The sequence below is a fragment of the Anguilla anguilla genome, chromosome 15 (assembly GCF_013347855.1).
Source record: "Anguilla anguilla isolate fAngAng1 chromosome 15, fAngAng1.pri, whole genome shotgun sequence".
NCBI classification, from domain to species: domain Eukaryota; kingdom Metazoa; phylum Chordata; class Actinopteri; order Anguilliformes; family Anguillidae; genus Anguilla; species Anguilla anguilla.
This window is the reverse complement of record NC_049215.1, coordinates 25,905,755-25,924,354: the sequence shown is the minus strand read 5'-3', so window position 1 is coordinate 25,924,354 and position 18,600 is coordinate 25,905,755. Positions and strand designations below refer to the sequence as shown.

General features: G+C 39.7%; 1 protein-coding gene across 8 annotated transcripts in view; it reads left to right on the top strand.

Annotated features, from left to right (window-relative positions):
- The first annotated feature begins 652 nt into the window (after nt 1–652).
- Nucleotides 653–18,600, top strand: part of LOC118213745 (paraspeckle component 1-like) — a 51,272-nt gene continuing 33,324 nt past the window's right edge. For 4 of the 8 annotated variants that reach the window (XM_035392856.1, XM_035392855.1, XM_035392854.1 and 1 more), the window contains exons 1-6: nt 655–1,189; nt 5,920–6,221; nt 7,712–7,807; nt 9,030–9,226; nt 9,556–9,640; nt 9,867–9,972. In XM_035392856.1, the coding sequence (XP_035248747.1) occupies nt 818–1,189; nt 5,920–6,221; nt 7,712–7,807; nt 9,030–9,226; nt 9,556–9,640; nt 9,867–9,972 (1,158 nt within the window). In that variant the 5' untranslated portion in view covers nt 655–817. Of the gene's footprint in view, nt 1,190–5,919; nt 6,222–7,711; nt 7,808–9,029; nt 9,227–9,555; nt 9,641–9,866; nt 9,973–18,600 lie in introns of all 8 variants that reach the window. The other 4 variants (XM_035392852.1, XM_035392850.1, XM_035392851.1 and 1 more) reach the window with 3 other exon arrangements.

Here is an 18,600-nt window from a genome sequence, read left to right as displayed (position 1 = left end):
AAAATTAAGCAGTAGCTATATTGTTTTCACATAAGGTTCTCATCTGTTTGCCCCGTCTAGTGGTAAATGCTAGGCACTACAGATCAAATGCAGTACAGGCATACCGTTTAAGTGTGGCTGTACTGAAATTCGCAAACGCAAGAAAATACAGAAACACCTTTATTGAACCATGACGTAATTATAATTGTATTTAGTAACTAGGCTTACTTGGTAAAAATGTATAATACCAAAATCCCATTCGACTCTTAAATCCCGTCCAAGGACACTAGACAAGAGCCACACTCATTGTGACAGTGGAATGGTCTTTACTGCTGCTTTCTTTTAGCGAATTATTTCATTAGAGTAGAATTTAATATTTTTGTATTTGCACTCTAGTAACATCCCAAGGATTGTAACAACTAGTCCTACTAAATGGTCTGTATGGTCCCGCCATTGTTTGACATTTAACATAGACATAGATGTATACCACGGATTAAAGTTATGATCAAATTTGTTGAAAACACTGTGGCAAACTATGTATTGTGGTTTTACCTAACGCACCTATACATTAAATTTACTGTGTGAAATGAGTTCAATCCGGTTCAAACTGATCCGTAACCGTCTACTGAAGATATTTCCCAAGGTACGAGTTGATGACGTAGTAGTTGCCGCAGAGAAACACGTACCGTTCAAACGCCATTTTGAAAAACAGGCACCTTTAACTCGTTTTTCCAGAGGAGCAGTACACCAGCATATTTGCTCTTCCGTGAACGTTACTTTCAGTTCGCCTGAAATATATTTTATATTCTTAATTTAATAACTCCGAAATATCGTGTAAATGACTAACATGGCTAACCGAAATCTTAAACAGGTTAATATACACAACAGCGCTCCGTCACCCAGACCCCATAGCACCAGTCGCAATTCGGAGTCGCCTGCCGCCGAACAAGGGCCAAAGATGGAGGGACCAACAACGTCAACTACCGATTCCATTTCTGACTCTGGCGCTGGTGAGCCACTGGAGATGACTCTTGACTTAAAAGGCTTCAGGAAACCAGGAGAGAAAACGTTTACTCAGCGCTGCAGGTTGTTTGTGGGTAATCTCCCAACTGACTTGACGGGGGAGGATTTCAAAAAGCTCTTTTCAAAATATGGAGAAGCCAACGAAGTGTTCATCAACAGAGACCGGGGATTCGGATTCATCCGGCTGGTATGCTTTTCTTTTTTCCTGAATTTGCGGACCGTTGCATTTAATATAATGTTTGCACGGTTGGGCTGGAATTGAGTTTTCGAGTGATAACTGTAGCTAGATACGAAGACGTCGGTAGCCTAGCTAGCTCGCTAGCAAGGTTAACTGTCCAGGATGATTAGGTGCCAGGCCATCTAATTAGCATTCGAAAAGCGAATGGAGGGCTGATAACAGAGTCGATGATACCTTTAAAATGTAACAAATTATGGCAAATTGGTTGTATGAGTTGCTTGAACAATTAGCTAGCACTCAAGCATACAATGTCGCATTAGGATTAGCAGCGCACACGCTGGTTGAAAGCGCGAGACGAGCTTTTTGGCTAACGTCCCGTACCAATGGTTTATAAGAAGTATATACAGTTTACAAAAATGTGATTTTTTAAATTTATTCCGGAGCTATTGCTGACTTTACTGCTAGTTTTGTGAATTAGCCTTGTTTGTCATGCACTAGGGGCAACACGTTGATTGAAAAAAGGTATTCCTGTGTGTAAGAAACGCAGAGTCGTCTGCCATCTGTCACCCCGAGGTGTGCCTTAAATTAAATAAAAATATCTGTCCACCTCTAAAATGGGAAGTTTATGGCTGCAGTATTATAATTAAAATGTGGCTAAATAACCTATTATTGATCTCATGTTGCAGCGTCTTTACCTGTCCCGTGCCCCCCCCCCCCCCATTGTCATTCATTGTTTTAATAATAAAATTAATTAAAACATAATAAAAGCATTTCTACACAGGATAGCACTGTGACCTTATGGCAGGATTAAATCCTCCGTGTGTCCGTGCTGAGTATGAAGGGGCAGAAGTGGACTTGTATAATTACCTAGGGAAGACTTTCAGTATGGTCACCTGCCCCATCGGTATTGACTGTGGTGCGAGTTGTCCTTTTGTCTCTGCTGTGGCTTATTTTGCGAAATACAAAGTGGGATTGGATCCTCTCAGTGCAGCTGAGAGCAGGGTTTTATTTAGATGTTGGCTATTTGCTCCAGCATGTTGTTGAAAGATGATGTAGGATACAGTGCCCAGTGCTTTTAACCACTATCATGGTGCCTTTAGAGCTCCAATGGTTGCAAATATGTGCTGGTCACCCACGTTGACAGCATCAGAAAAACAACACATTACCGCGATAGTGGCTTTGTGACCAAGTTCCGTTGTGGCGTGAAAAAGTTATGCTTCTCCAAAGAAGGGTGTTAATCTGCACAAAACTACTGTAGTCGTAACCATATTGTAGCTAAAGTCATCATTGCACAAATGTGTCAAGTTAAATGTGTCAAATTCTTGGTTTACTTACAGCAGTTGCAGTGAGGTCTTTGTTGTATCAACCAAAAAACATGTTTTTTTTGTGTACTGCTAGAAGGTGTAAAAATCATTGTATGACAGGTGTCATATAGAAATCTGATGTCATGGGAAACTGAAATATTCTTCAGAATTATGACCATGTAGAATCCAGCCGCAGTGAAAGGAAAGATTTACCTGTGCAACATTTGATGTCAGTTTCAACTGGTATTTAAGATGTGTTACAGTGCAAAAAAGGTTACATATTGTAAATTAGTTTATATGACTGATCATGTTTGTGTGTTTACCTATGCAATGAAAAATGTCTCAGTGATTTGAATATGTTTATCTAAATGTGAGGGACAAATGTTTGTTCATATTAACCATTATAGGTCTTGAAATTTGATCACATTGATCTGTGGGGTCGCTTTTTATGATGGACAGATGTATTGCCTGATGTGTATTGCCTTTCTTTCTTTAATCATATGATGCTGTCGTAAACATCCAAACTTCAGAGGCCATGTGAAATGCCTCCAGGGGAAAAAACATCACTGGTGATATCTATTGGGTGTTGATTAGACAGCCAGTAGATGTCATTAGTCCACTATGACTGGGAGTCTGCAGTAGTAGATCACAATAGTTTAAATCTAGCAGAAGTGCTTGGATTACCACTGTGTTTGCAACCCAAATCTACTCACCAGGTTTCTGCTGGTTACGCGTTATTAAAGTACTCCTCCAGATGCTTTAAAAAATATTTTATATTCAATAATAATTTGTTTAATATGGTTTTTTCCAGCAAAAATGTTCAATGAAGTGTTGAAAAGGGCTTAGTAGCATATCTGCACCTTTGCCTTCATTGCGAATGCCAGAAGCTATGAATATGCAAATTGGCAAAGCTTGCTGCTGTGGTCCTGGGATGTGTAGTAGGAATGGCATCTGGATTCAAAATAAATTTCTTTGTCACTGTCACAGTGGCAGTTCAGCCAGCCTGTAATAAAAATGTCAGCGTTTCCTTCCCTCCTGTGCAGATTTCTCCGTATGTGAATCTGAGTTAGTATTGTTTCTTGCTGTTATGGCTTTAATACACAATGCAAATTCAGTTTTGATGATTGTTTGAGCATGTCTTAATAAAACCTCTCTGATACATACAACTCAATAATTGGTAGGCCTATCTTAAGTCATTCTTTTTATAGGCCATATAGTAAATTTTAAGCTCATTAGTTGATCATTATTAATCCATAAATGGCATAAATGGGTGCTGACAATCTATTAAAGGAATTGCACAAAATTTGCATGCCTAGTGGGAACATAGCTTGCTGCGTTTGTGGTGTGGAAACATAGCTTGCTTTGTAGTGTGGGAACATTGCTTGCTGTGTTCATAACATAGCTTTCTCTGTTTGTAGTCTGGGAACATAGCTTGCTCTGTTTGCAGTCTGGGAGTAAAATAAAAAAAATTTCACTTGCAAAATGTAAGGCAAATAATGTTGCTCAGGTGAATGTGGTGCAAGATTGAACTTTTGGCATATCGTCTATTTAACAAAGTGGCCTGCCACTTTAAGGACCGGTAGCTAAGTCAGTGCAGTCACCTGCTCTTTTTGCTCACAGTGATATTAGGGATTAGATATGAGATCTAAAAACTTAGTATGTGTAGGCGTCATGTAGGCGTCACACGGAGAGCAAAATGCGTTGTTCATATCCTAGCTTGCTTGTTTGTAGTCTGAGAACATACACTACCTTTACAAATGTATGTGGACACCTGAACATCACACCCATATGTACTTGTTGAACATCTAATTCCAAAACCATGGGCATTAATATGGAGTTGGACCCCCCTTTGCTGCTGTAACAGCCTCCACTCTTCTGGGAAGGCTTTCTGGTAGATTTTGGAGCATAGCTGCAGGATTCGCTTCCATTCAGCAACAAGAGCATTAGTGAGTTTGGGCATTAGGCCTGGTTTGCAGTCAGTATTCCAATTCAGCCCAAAGGTGTTTGATGGGGTAGAGGTCAGGGCTCTGAACAGGCCAGTCAGGTTCTTCCCCACCAAACTCTGCAAATCATTTTTTTATGTGCATGGGGGCATTGTCATTCTGAAACTGGAAAGGGCTTCCCCATACTGCTGCCACAAAGTTGGAAGCGCACAATTCTCTAGAATGTCATTGTATGCTGTGTCATTAAGGTTTTCCTTCAGTGGAACTAAGGGGCCTAGCCCAAACCAGGAAAAACAGCCCCAGACTACGCATTTCCACTGCTCCATTGTCCAATCGCGGTGTGCTTTACACCACTCCAGCCAACTCTTGGCATTGCGGATGGTGATCTTTGGCTTATGTGTAGCTTCTCAGCCATGGAAACCCATTTCAAAAAGCTCTTGACGAACAGTTCTTGTGCTGATGTTGTTTCCATTGGTAGTTTGGTATGCTGTAGTGAGTGTTGCAACCGAGGACAGATGATTTTATGTGCTACACGCTTCAGCACTCAACGGTCCCGTTCTGTGAGCTTGTGTCGCCTGCTGCTTCGTGGCTGTGCTGTTGTTGCTCCTTTGCTTTTCCACTTCACAATAACAGCACTTACAGGTGACTGGAGCAGCTCTAGCAGGGCAAAAATTAGACAAACTGACTTGGTGGAAAGGTGGAATCCTATGACAGTGCCACGTTGAAAGTCACTGAGCTCTTCAGTACGGTCTGTTCTACTGCCAGTGTTTGTCAATGGAGATTACATAGCTGTATGCTTTTTATGCACCCGTTAGCAATGGACGTGGCTGAAATAGCCAAAACCACTAATTAGAAGGGGTGTCCACGTACATTTGGTAATGTAGTGTATGTTGCTGTTTTTGTAGTTTGGGAACATAGCTTGCTGTGTTTGTTGTCTGGGAACATAGCTTGCTGTGTTTGTAGTCTGCGAAGATAGCTTGCTGTGTTAATTGTGTGGGAATGTAGCTTGCTGTGTTCATAGTCTGAGGAAGGAAATGTTGACCATGTTAAAAGTTTATTTACAGTTTGGGTGACAGCAGTACATTTAGATTTATGCAGCCCGCAATCAAACAGCAAGCTAGTTTATCCAGCACATTCAGGATTGTGCAGTTCTCAAATTTGGTATTCGCAGGCTATGTGGACATGTGAATGAAGTGAATCCTATTGGATGACTATATTTGTAAAATTATTTTGCTGACATTATTATTGTGATTTATGGGGCTCAGCTCAGATTTGTGCAGTATCTTAACTTGTGATACTGAATAACATTGAAAGTTGAGATGAGTCTGTCAGTTAGGGGGTTGTGGTACGTCATTGATCATCACTGTTCCAAAAAATGAACCTCCTTGATGACATTACTGTAATGTGAATGCATTGTGATTGTGTAGAATACCGTTTTAGGGATTCCATAGTCCATTCTTGAATGAGTAATTTTACATTTGGCTGTGTGCAGGAAACCAGGATGCTGGCGGAGATCGCGAAAGCTGAGCTGGACGGAACCGTCATGAGGAACCGTCCAATCCGGATCCGCTTCGCCACCCACGGTTCAGCGCTGACGGTGCGCAATCTTTCCCAGACGGTGTCCAACGAGCTTCTGGAGCAGGCTTTCTCCCAGTTTGGACCCGTGGAAAGGGCCATTGTCGTGGTTGATGACCGTGGCAGACCGACTGGCAAAGGATTCGTGGAGTTTGCTTCAAAACCTGCTGCCCGCAAGGCCTTGGAGCGCTGTGGGGATGGGGCCCTTCTGCTGACAACGTAAGCGGCAAAAAAATCCCCACTGTCTAGCGTGGCAGCCCCTGTCTAATGCTGTGGCCCCCGTCTAATGCTGTGGTCCCTGCTAGTGCTGTGGCCTCATTTTGCCTGCCGCTGGAACGTTTTCCCCCCCCCCGGAACAATTAAAGAGAACCCATCACTAATAAAAAATAAAATATTATTAAAATGTATTTAATTTAGCCTCAGTTCTATCATTAGGTAGCACACTTTGTCTGTTTCCATTGATGACTTCCTGTATCATCCTATTTGTTGGCTGTGTTGAATTTACTGGGGATTATTTTTGGATATTTGAATATACCAGGAGGGTGTGACTTATGGTCTCTCTTACCGCTACATAGTTTCTGTGCTTTTCCTGCTATTGAGGTAGAGAACTGGATGATGCTTTGGACCTGGTTGCGTGGAAGATGGAGAAGCATTTGAAATCATTTATCATTTTCTGAAGAATCAGAAAGGGTTCTGCTGTTAGCCACTCATTGGCCAGCTTGCTTGCCGGGTGAATTACCCGTTATAATGGGGGAGGAAATGTACGTGTGTGTAAATACTTTACATTAATGCATTTCTGACTAAATTAATCTCTTTGCTAGCTAGATGTTTAATTAAATAGCGAAGACGTGCTAATCAAATTGGCATGATGGAAGTCTCCTGCTAAGCCAGCTGCGCTACAGGTGTCTATTCCTTCACACTGTGTGCTGAAGAGCTAGGCCGGGGTACAGCTCCTGCCATTTTATTTCATTTTGCCGGAACAAATCCCCCCAAAGTACTGGAGGCTGATGAAACATCTTCCATTGAATGGGGGGGATTGAATTAAGCAAACGCACATAAAGGCACAAATAAAGATTTTAAATTACACTGAATTTGTATTTAATGAGTTGGCTGGCTTAGTGATGAAAAGAACCTGCTGCTAAAAAATGGTACAAAATTTGTATAATTTTCCCCTCAGTTTTTCATAATATAATTTGTATAATATGATTATTATAGAGATGGAAAGCCCCCTCTAATAAACTTTCAGTGAAATATAATTTTGTGAAGAAACTTTAGCATGAATACTTAATGTGAGCTGGGCAGTGTTGAAAGGAACAGAACCTTAATAAGCAGGCACGTGGTATTTTAATGTGCCCCTGCTTATGTTCTTTGGAGTAGACTGTCTCAGGGACAGGCAGCTAAAGTAAGAGCATCAATTGAAATGATGAAGTTGGAGTTTGGAAAGTCTGTACATGTAGCTTGTCAGCTTGATGGCAACTTTCTGTCTGAATTCAGCAGGCTACTTATTTTACAGGACCTCCATTCCTGAAGGTTTCCGATTTGGAGATACTCTTGCTGTAATATCTAGCATGAATTGACCATTCTGGTTTGCGGACTAGATAGATTGTGGTCCTAGATGGAAGGGTCATTTAGGTTTAATATGAAATAGAATGTGCACATAGGGTATGTAGCGAAGGTTCAGACTGAGAACTGTGACTGTTCCCTTTCAGGTCACCCCGTCCTGCTATTGTTGAGCCAACAGAGCAGTTTGATGATGAAGACGGCCTACCCGAAAAGTTGCTGCAGAAATCTGCACAATATCACAAGTAAGCCTATTACTTATTTGGGAAATTACAATAATTGGGCTGACATGAACATAAATCACAGTAATGTCTGATATTGTGCTTTATTAAATATATTTTGTTTATTTTTGATATGTGGAATTAATTTCAGGTTGCTGTTTTAATACTATGATCTTGCATCTGGAGTAGTGCGAACACGAGTAATATTTGAGCGTGTGTAATGCAGTTGTAAGAAATTGTCTGCATGCTTTATTTTCTGTCTCTATTCACACACAACTTAGTTTTTGCCAAATCTCTGTCCTGATGTGTCCTGTCCTCACGTTTGTGTGCTCTGATCCTCTACTGTTACTCTGTATTCCGTTTGTGTGCTCTGATCCTCTACTGTTACTCTGTATTCCATTTGGTTGCTCTGATCCTCTACTGTTACTCTGTATTCCATTTGGTTGCTCTGATCCTCTACTGTTACTCTGTATTCCATTTGGTTGCTCTGATCCTTTACTGTTACTCAGTATTCCGTTTGTGTGCTCTGATCCTTTACTGTTACTCAGTGTTCCGTGTGTGTGCTCTGATCCTTTACTGTTACTCAGTGTTCCGTGTGTGTGATCTGATCCTTTACTGTTACTCAGTGTTCCGTGTGTGTGCTCTGATCCTTTACTGTTACTCAGTGTTCCGTGTGTGTGATCTGATCCTTTACTGTTACTCAGTGTTCCGTTTGTGTGCTCTGATCCTTTACTGTTACTCAGTGTTCCGTGTGTGTGATCTGATCCTTTACTGTTACTCAGTGTTCCGTGTGTGTGCTCTGATCCTTTACTGTTACTCAGTGTTCCGTGTGTGTGATCTGATCCTTTACTGTTACTCAGTGTTCCGTGTGTGTGATCTGATCCTTTACTGTTACTCAGTGTTCCGTGTGTGTGATCTGATCCTTTACTGTTACTCAGTGTTCCGTGTGTGTGATCTGATCCTTTACTGTTACTCAGTGTTCCGTGTGTGTGATCTGATCCTTTACTGTTACTCAGTGTTCCGTGTGTGTGATCTGATCCTTTACTGTTACTCAGTGTTCCGTGTGTGTGATCTGATTCTCTGCTGTTACTCAGTGTTCCGTTTATTCATTCTAATTCTCTACTTACTGATTCTCTGGTTACTCCATGTTCTGTGCTCATAATCACACCCTCCCTTCTGCAGAATAGTGGGATTAAAAAGGTGGCACGTGAGTCTGCTTGTGACGGCAGTAATGTGTGCTTTTCAGGGAGAGGGAGCAGCCCCCACGCTTTGCCCAGCCGGGCACCTTTGAGTTTGAGTACTCCTCTCGCTGGAAGGCCCTGGATGAGATGGAGAAGCAGCAGCGCGATCAGGTGGACCGGAACATCCGCGAGGCCAAGGAGAAACTGGAGGCCGAGATGGAGGCCGCACGACACGAGCATCAGCTCATGATGATGAGACAAGGTATATACAGCGTGTTCTACACCTGATTCCTATACATCACTATAGAGCTTCGCCTGATTCATATACAGCACCATAGAGCTTCACCTGAGTCATGAACAGCACCATAGAGCTTCACTGATTCATATACAGCACCATTAAGCTTAACCTAATTCATAAACAGCACTATAGAGCGTCACCTGATTCATAAACAGCACCATGAGGCTACGCTAACTTCACATATGCCTTTTCTCAGCTGCAACTGATTCCCTGTTTTTGGACTCATATTGTGGAATGAGGGGAATTGTTTTATTTTCTCTTGTGACCATGTGTTTCTTTGGTCTTTGCCATAGATCTAATGAGGCGTCAGGAGGAGCTGAGACGTTTGGAAGAGCTGAGGAACCAGGAGCTTCAGAAGCGGAAGCACATAGAAATGAGGTACACAAAGGATACATCTAACCAGTTCAGTGGGAATGTTAGGTGGGCTGGGGGACAGTGCAGCTAAAAAAGTGCATTGCGCATGTGCATTGTGCATGTAAAAGTGAAGCCGTTGCATTTCAAGCCTTAATTGTTCAGAATGGTGGAATTATTGAATGCTCAAATTCCGTCAAACTGTGAGTATGTTAGTGTCCTGACCATTGCCATGTGGCTGGCCTCCCCACAGGCACGAGGAGGAGAGGAGGAGGCGGGAGGAGGAAATGATGCGCCATCGGGAGCAGGAGGAGATGAGACGGCAACCGGACGGGTACAAGCCTAACTACATGGACAGCGTGAGTACAGCGCAAACTCTCCTTACCCTTCCCACCTCACTGAGGGATCACCTGTGCATTCGCAACCATTAGAGCTCACACTTACAACGGCACGAACGCCTGTCTGTTTCTGTCACGAGTCCTTAGGGGCGGGGTCCGTTTCTGAATGACGCTTTTTTATTTTTACTATTCACGTGCATATATTTTGCGTACCATTTGTGCATTTTTGTTGTTTTTGTTAAATACAAACTGTATAAAGGGATTTTCAAAATTATGCAGAATTATGGGTTTACCGAAACGGCACAGGCATGATATGCCAAGATACGACAAAAAATAACTGCCAAAAGTGCATTTTTTCTATTCTTCAGAGTGGCAAGTTTGTCAAAGAGCAACTGAACCAAGTTAGCAGAATCTGTGGGTGAAGCCACTCTGTCTGTAGCTCATTCTAATAGGAATTCGGGAACCCGTTTTTGTTCTCGTGGAGCGACATCTCTTTTATTTTTTGTGCTTTAGTTTGGCAGAAATGCTAGCAAGGCTGCAGTGACTTCCCCTTCTCTGCGTTAGCCGAGCTTGGCTAGAGCATTTATCGTCTCGCAGCGGCCTGTAATGTACTGAACATGGCATGTATACAAAACTGATCCTGGCCCTACAAAATATCACTGCAAAACACCGTCTTGTTTACAGCATGCACTGAGATCCTTTGTCCTGTTATAACATTTTACCATGCTAATTACAAAAACTGTTCTTCATATTGGTTCAGAAGAAAGGCTCTGTAGTGCTTGCAGTTATTGTGTGGAATGTGGGCAGGCATTTGGTTATTCTGGCTCCTTAAAATATCCTCTGCATCTTTAAACGACTCTGATCTGAGCAGCAAATGTTGTCTATTCTGTGTGCATTCAGTTCTTCCGAAGGCTGCTCTCTGTGTTCTGCTTTACTGAATGTAACTCCTTTAATTCCGTTTTTGTACCCTGATGTAAATTCCTCTGAAGATGGTGGATCATTATGGATTATTTAAAAATAGGACAGTAATAGTTGGTGATAGAATATTCTAAAAAAGGTGCTATATATTTTCCCAAATAGTAATGTGATGTCAAACAATGTCAGACTGTTCAATTAATCCCCACCCGTTAACTGGTTTAGGTTCTATCATTCTTGAGTTATGCAAACAAACCAGAAGATTCATGCTTCGCACGTCATACTTTTGACAGCTTGCAAATGGCAGCATCAAAGTTATAGGCACAAAAGGAGTCTCCCTTAAAAGTCTCCCTGGTTGATAATGTTCCATGATGATTCCTATGACTGGGTTTCCATCAGAAAGCAGCCTTTGGTGATGGCTAATATGTCCGCTAACTGCTGCCCTAAATCAATGAACAGCAGGTGCTTATGTTGCGTTACTGTTAAGCTGGGAGGTCGGAGGCACCCTGCTCACTAGCCGACTGCTGCTCCCCTTTCAATGTTCCCTAACTGATGCTGTGACTTATCACGAGAACCGTTCCTCAGTCAACTCACAATCTGACCAGTGTGTATTTCTACCTGTTGCTTGTCTTTGACAGTAGTTTTCAGTCTCACTGAAATGGGTGCACATGCATTCATTTCTTCTAACATTTCAACACAGGTTGTAATGTTTTTATTTTTAGAGCATAAGTAGTTTTATTTATTTATTTTTTACTCAGAGCTGTCAACTACAGCTACACAACTCTTCTTATGGTATGAGTGTATGTTCATTAGATCTTATTTTCTGTTCACAATTCTGATTTTAACATCATAGTGAACTGTGACCGAACTTCACAGTTGTTATCGAAGTTCTGCAGGTTATTGGGGGAAGGTTTCCGGGGTTAGGTATTGAAAACTCTTTCATAATGGGTAGGTTCACACAGCAAAGAGCTCTGCAATGGCACGTATATGTATGGGTGCTATATGCTGAGGTGCAATAGTAGCACTGTAATGTTTGGGTGAAAAGGGTGTCTGTTTTTTGCGGGCGCGTTTTGCAATTTAGTACCCTCAGTGGGGCACAAGGGTCTGTAATGTATTGAAAAAATGAACCATGATGCTAATCTTTAAGATTTTGCAAAGCCTGAACCGATGGAAGTCTCTGGCACACACATTTTTTTTACTCCTATACTTAGTTCAGTAATGATTTTCTACTGCAAGAATAGTAACTTGCTTTAAAAATGGGAAACAGTCCCATACCTGGTGTCCAGTGGCAGTAGCTACAGTACATCTGAGAAAACAGTCTTGTGTTATTTATGTATGAAGCAGTAGGTGTATTTCGAGTGGTCCTGCTGTAATTTCCACCTAATTGTTTACAATGATGTAAAACGATATATTTAAGTATTCAAGGAATCCAGTAATTTCAAAATATACATGATAAATGATTCCTAGCATTTGTGACAACAGATACCACAACATGTCTACTGGGGAATTTCAGTTATGGCCTGGTTGAAAAACCTTTTTTTTTTTGGGGTGTGCGATATTTGCCTTACATGCCTGTAACATGTCCAAATGGATCTTTTAATTGTAGGATGTCAGTATGATGCTACCTTGTCGATAATAAAATTTCTATTCCTAAATACCTGTACTATGCAGTGGCCAAGCCATCGGAGGGGAAAAAAAGTTGTTTCTCCAAAACTGTGTGGAACTACTTTAAGTGTGTACAAATTCCCAACATGTCTCCATAACAACGAATGATGACATCACTCCGCACTGTCCCTTACTAGTCCCTGGCCTCAGAGTGAAGGTTCAGCTTTAGTCGGTTGTGCCGTCAGGATCTGTGACTGTAGTGGAAAATACTCAGAATAGATTTCTATCATATTTCCATCTTTGTGTATTTCTTCATTTCTGTCGCTGGGTTTGTGTTTGGGGCAGGATTTCATTTGAAGCCCAGTTTAGACCGATTCGTGACGTGCCGAAACCATTTTAGAATGGTTTTAGAATAGAATTTTAGGAGTTGCAGCAGCGTGAACTACCCGTCTCAGAACATCTCATGCCAGTGCCTGCTGTTGCAGGTGATATAACTTGTTTACTTGCAGATGGCAAGTTTTAGAACATTGCAAAGCATCTCCAACTGCAGCTCGTCTCATCACGTATCTTTGGTCTGAACTGGGCTTTAGGTAATCAGGCTTACAGCCCTTTTGCTTCCTTTGTTCTGGTTGAGTAGCTTCACATTTTTACTGTCCGCATTTGATGGACTAAGACTTCAGACATGCTGCTATTGTATGCTTGTATGTGTAATATGTCTGCGATGGTTTTTCACAATAACCTGACTACCTTTTCTTCCCCTTTTCATTATATGTTTAAAGACAAGCGGCAGAAGACCAGCTGAAATATTGTAGAAAGCTGTCATAATTCCAGAACATACTGTAGCTGTAGTGGTAAATATTCAGTAACATCCAATATGTAGATTATTGATCTATTGCGGGGTGAAAATTCCCCATTTACCATTGCCTAGGTTCCAACCATGCTCTTTTTAGTATGGTTTGTTGAACTTGGGTCTGCCAGCTAGATTGGCCTACATTTCCCATGTTATCATCATGTTCCCAAGAGGCCTGTGGGGGACCCGTAATTCTTGCTCTTCCGTGCACTGGCGCTGGATCTCCGGGATCGATGGTACACCTGCCCTGATAAAGCAGCTAATGTTACCTGCCAGGTAACCTGTAAATTCAGACTGTAAAAGACACTCCTGGAAGGAGCCACGCGGAAAGAAGAAATGTATATCCACCAACAATGGCTCGTATATCTGAGCATGTTCATCGATTAAATCATTTAGTCATTTAGCCACAAAAAATCGTTTAGTCACAAAACAGACCGTGAGCTTCTTGGAGCACATGTGGCTATATAAGGTACTTGATTGATTGAAGGTCTCTTAAGTAAGTTCCAATAATTAATAGATAGATAGGTTAATTGAATAATTAGGGTAATTGAAATTAATTAATTTTTTTCTCAATGTAATCATTATTTCAGAAATTTTGCAATCCTAGGATCCCAAAAAAGTGTGCATTCTAGAAATAATATATTAAAATGTAGAAAGTGGGAGTGCAGCTCCGATGGTGCCATGTTAGTGAAATGGACAGCTAATAAAATAAGATTAATCCACAAAGAGCAGCTTCACACAAAATATACTACAGCCTTCCTCTTTTGCTTTTTTATGCAAAACTGCTTTAATATAACCCTGGAGAAATCTGCTGTCTCCCAGCAGTCTTGGTGTGCTGGGTGTTTTTTAACATTGTAATGACAGTTAAACCTAAAATTAAAAACACAATGTAGAAATAAATGCTTTATGCAAATTATTGACCCTAGTTTTATTTAAGTAATTTCATGGCAGCCAAGCAATACATCAGTGATATATGTTGCTAGTTTACTGAAATTAGTGTAACCCTTCCTTGTACTATTTACCAACTGGTTATAGTTCAGAAAACAGTCTTGTGTTATTTACAATTCTCAATTCTTCCTGCTAGCCGGGGCTGTGTTATACACGTATGTTACTGTACGTTGTATGGCCCAGATCTTTTATATGGGTCCTTCAGTTTGCTGAATTGCTGAATATCTGTGGAAATTCTGTGACACAAATCAGTTTGATACCGACCGTATAAATAACCTCATAGTTGGTCTCTGAAGTGACCTCTGCAAGGGCATGCATATTTAATTAGGAAAGTTTGGAAGTTTTTACAGAAAGAAAAATGCCAAATGAATATAAAAATCATATTTTAGTGTTGTGATAGTATAATATAATGATGGCAGACAGTAGACTTGCATTGTGATTTTTGTGTTTAGGCATGATTTACATGAGATGCATACTTCAGAGTTCACATTAATTTCTTTAAAGGAAAGATGATCGCATTGGCAAGTCTGCGTTTTGACCCGTAAGTTGTTAAATATTCTTGTGGTAAGTATATGTAATTTAAAGCCAAATACTCTGCAATATGAAATGATTAGTACTGTGAAAAATGAAGAGAAACATTTGTGGTGAAGGAAAACACATTCTATCACTGTCAAATAATGTGAAATTATTGTAAATATGGAAACAGTTGTAAGTAAATCAGCTTTCATGGTTAAAACAGTGTACAAACCAGTGCTTCCATGTCTTGATGTTTTCTATATTTACAATGAGCTACCAGTTTTAAGAACAGAAATGCCATATTCACCCTGCAAATGCACTCAAAATGCTACAGTCTTTCTGGAAGTGCTTTCCTCTTTTCTGTAAGACAAAGCATTCTTAATTACGCGACACTTGCCCACTGGTTGTTTCAGGCCATTTTCAGCCTCCAGGTAGAGGCTTTGGTGAAGAATGTGGGCTAAGTGCAACATTGGGAATTTGGGCCCTTTTTAAAGGTGTGTACAGTTTAGTCAGACTCTAGGGAGGGGGGGTTTGTCTTCATGTTCAAAATTTGTAACGTGAAGTACAAAAATATATGTAAGAATGCTTAAATTTTTATTATTATTTATTATTTTTGAGCCTTTAGCAGGGGTATATTTGAGAATTGACCTCATTTCTGATTTTGCCGTGATTATGCATGCTTATATGTGTCATGTATTCTTTGTCTTAATTGGATTATTCCCTCAGCTTGTGTTTGATCTCTGATTCACAACTCCCCGATACTTTCAGTTTTTCACTTCTTTCCCAACAAAAGGGTTAATTCCGTCTACAGTGGCGTGAAAAATTATTTGCCCCTTTCCTGATTTCCTCTAATATTACATATTTGTCACACTGAATGATTTCAGATCTATGGCTTGCAACAAAATGTAATATTAAACAAAGCAGAACGATGTAAACGCGAAATACATTTATTTAATTCATCAGTATGTGTGAGGTTTAGATTCAACAGGGCTGGCTGCAGTCAAACCTGGCTGTGTTCAATCAGCTGAATGTAATTATCAATTAAGTGTGGTTAATTGGTTGAGTAACTTAGGGGGCAATTATTTTTTCACATGGGTGATATTGGCATTTTGTTAAATAAATGAAAAAATGTGTTTTCTGTTTACTCTATTTTTCTTTGTTTAATATTGCATTTTGTCTACAAATCTAAAACCATTCAGTGTGCCAAATATGTAATATTAGAGGAAATCAGGAAAGGGGCAAATATTTGTTAACAGCATAACTGTATATCATTAAGTCATTCCATGTGAAAGGGGGGTAAATCAATTTTGTTGATTTAGTTTCTACCTGTGCAAGCTAACCAAAACATTGCATGGCAGATGATCTTAGTTTTGCCATAGTCATTCGTTAAAGCCCAGTGTTTCACTATTTTTTGTTTTATTACCTTTAAAGTTCTGTTGTTAAACAGAAGGTGGGTGAAAATCGCTTAATAGGTTTTTGATAAATTGTACCTTCAGAACTAGTAACTTACACATATGTCATGGTCATCCCATCACCAATTTGTATTCATTTGGCTAATGAAGTGTATGGGAATGCTTTTTGAAAAGTTGAATTTTATGCTTCATATGCGCTTCCATTAAAATTCAGAATTAATGGTGCAAGTGTTTCATTTATAAATGCACTTGGATAGCTTAGTTTGTCCTTTCCCCCCTGCTGAACAATGTTCACATTTTAACATTTATTGAGTGATAATATCAGCTGGGGGCATGGATAAACTTTTTTATGGCATTTGCCTTACAGCACTTGTTGATATACTTGTGTTAAGATTGTGTTTTGGCTAGCTTCCATATACCTTTTTGTTATATTCCAACAATTTTTCTCAGGCAACAACATAAAAGAAAAAAAAAATGCTGTTTAATTTCTTGGCGATTTTACTCTAGCTACAGTACGGAAATTATTTCAAGGTCATTGTTGCCTTTCATATTTGCAGCCACAACATTATTGTTATTATTATTTCCAGTTTAATTCCTCAGAAATATAGTTGCTCTACTACCCTATAAAGTCCATTTAGCTATTTAGGTGACATCTGCATCTTGTCATTTTGAAACAAATGAACAGTAATCTTCAAGTGCTTTAGTAATTGCAGTATCCCTCCTGGGAATGGAACCTGATGCTCTGATTCTGTTTCTCTGTTCTCTTCTCTACCATTTTGCCCATTGCCAGTTTCTGATTCTGTTTTGTTTGCCAGTGATTATTACCCCAGATCTTTTGAACTGTATGAGCCATTCATTTGCTACACCATTCATTCACACAAATTCCTTAAATCTGTGTGTAGAATAGTGCTAATGTCACCATTGGCAGAATGCACATGCTTTTATTTTTGTTCTGCATAATCCATTCTGATTTTATTTTTTTACTTGGGCAGCTGAGGAGCTGCATATAAGCTGATTTTTGATCATTTCCCAAACTTAAGCAGAATTCACCTAAAGTACAGTTCCATATCAGACTACTGCATTCCACCTGGCTGATGTATCACAGGCATTGAATTTTTTTTTTTTAAACATTTTTTTATATGATCCTTCATAATCTGTGTTGTTTATATTTGTATGTGTGAATGAGGTAGAGGAAGTGTGTGTGAGAAAACTAGTGACTGTGTGTGTGTGTGCGTGCTTGGATGCGTGCGTGCATGACTGTGTGTTTGTATGTGTACAGATATATACACATACAGGCATACTTTTGAATTACTCGAGAGAAGTTTGTGAAATACATTAAAGGTAAGTTGTTTTAACACTTTTTATTTTTGTGTTTTAAACAGGAGTACAGTAAAATTGACTTGTACTTGTTGTAAAATGAACTGCTGTACATCATTGATATTGCTTTTTACCTTATAACTACATGTTTTCCTGTAGGATTGCCATATTGTTTTATAAAATGTTGAATATTCACATTATAGTATAAGTGTCTGAAGGAATTGTAACCTCATAGGTAGAACACGAGTGTGTGGATTAATAGACCATTATAAACATGAAAGGTAATGGCTCTGTCCTGTGATCTTTTAAAGGGCATACAATGGCCTTATACTTTATTTAATGAAATAGAGTACTATTTCATAAATTAAAAAAAAAAATGCATTTTTTATGGTCACTGAACTAAACCTCATGATTCCTGCAAAGACCCTACTTTACTGATGGTACAAATGCTATATGCATTTTCCTAAACAGGCCTGCCACCATACATCATCTTTTATTGTTGTGTTCTTTATTACAATATAAGATGGTTGTATTTATTTGTAATTAAATGTATATTTTATTAATGTATTAATTCTTTAAGGCTTATTTTTCCTTTTTTACACCAAATGTAGATGCTAGATGCAGTCCAACAGACTTTATCAGAGCTTTATCAGAACTATTTCTATCATTTAGGCGTCAGAGTGGTCATCAAATCTACTATCTCTGCATACTGATAACTAATTAATTGCATGTATAATGCATAATTCCAAGGAGTTAACTGTTGGTTTGTTTTCAGCCATAAAACGAAAATGCCCAGGCCATCTGTAAAAATACTTTGTTAAAAACAAACTTCAAGGACAAAGCAGTGTGTGTTCAAAGAACAATAAGAGCAAAATTGGTAAAGTAAGGAAATTAAAAGTATCTGTACTAAGAGGAGTACTGAATCAGCTACGCATGTACTCTGAATGACCATCTCTGAGGCTTAGGTAAGAATTAATGAAGATCTAAAGAATGAATCCTATTCCTCTCTGCAAGTCTACAACCTAAATTGGTTCAATTTAATGAAAAAGACTGAAGTGTGGCAGCAGTGATTAGGAATGTGTATCT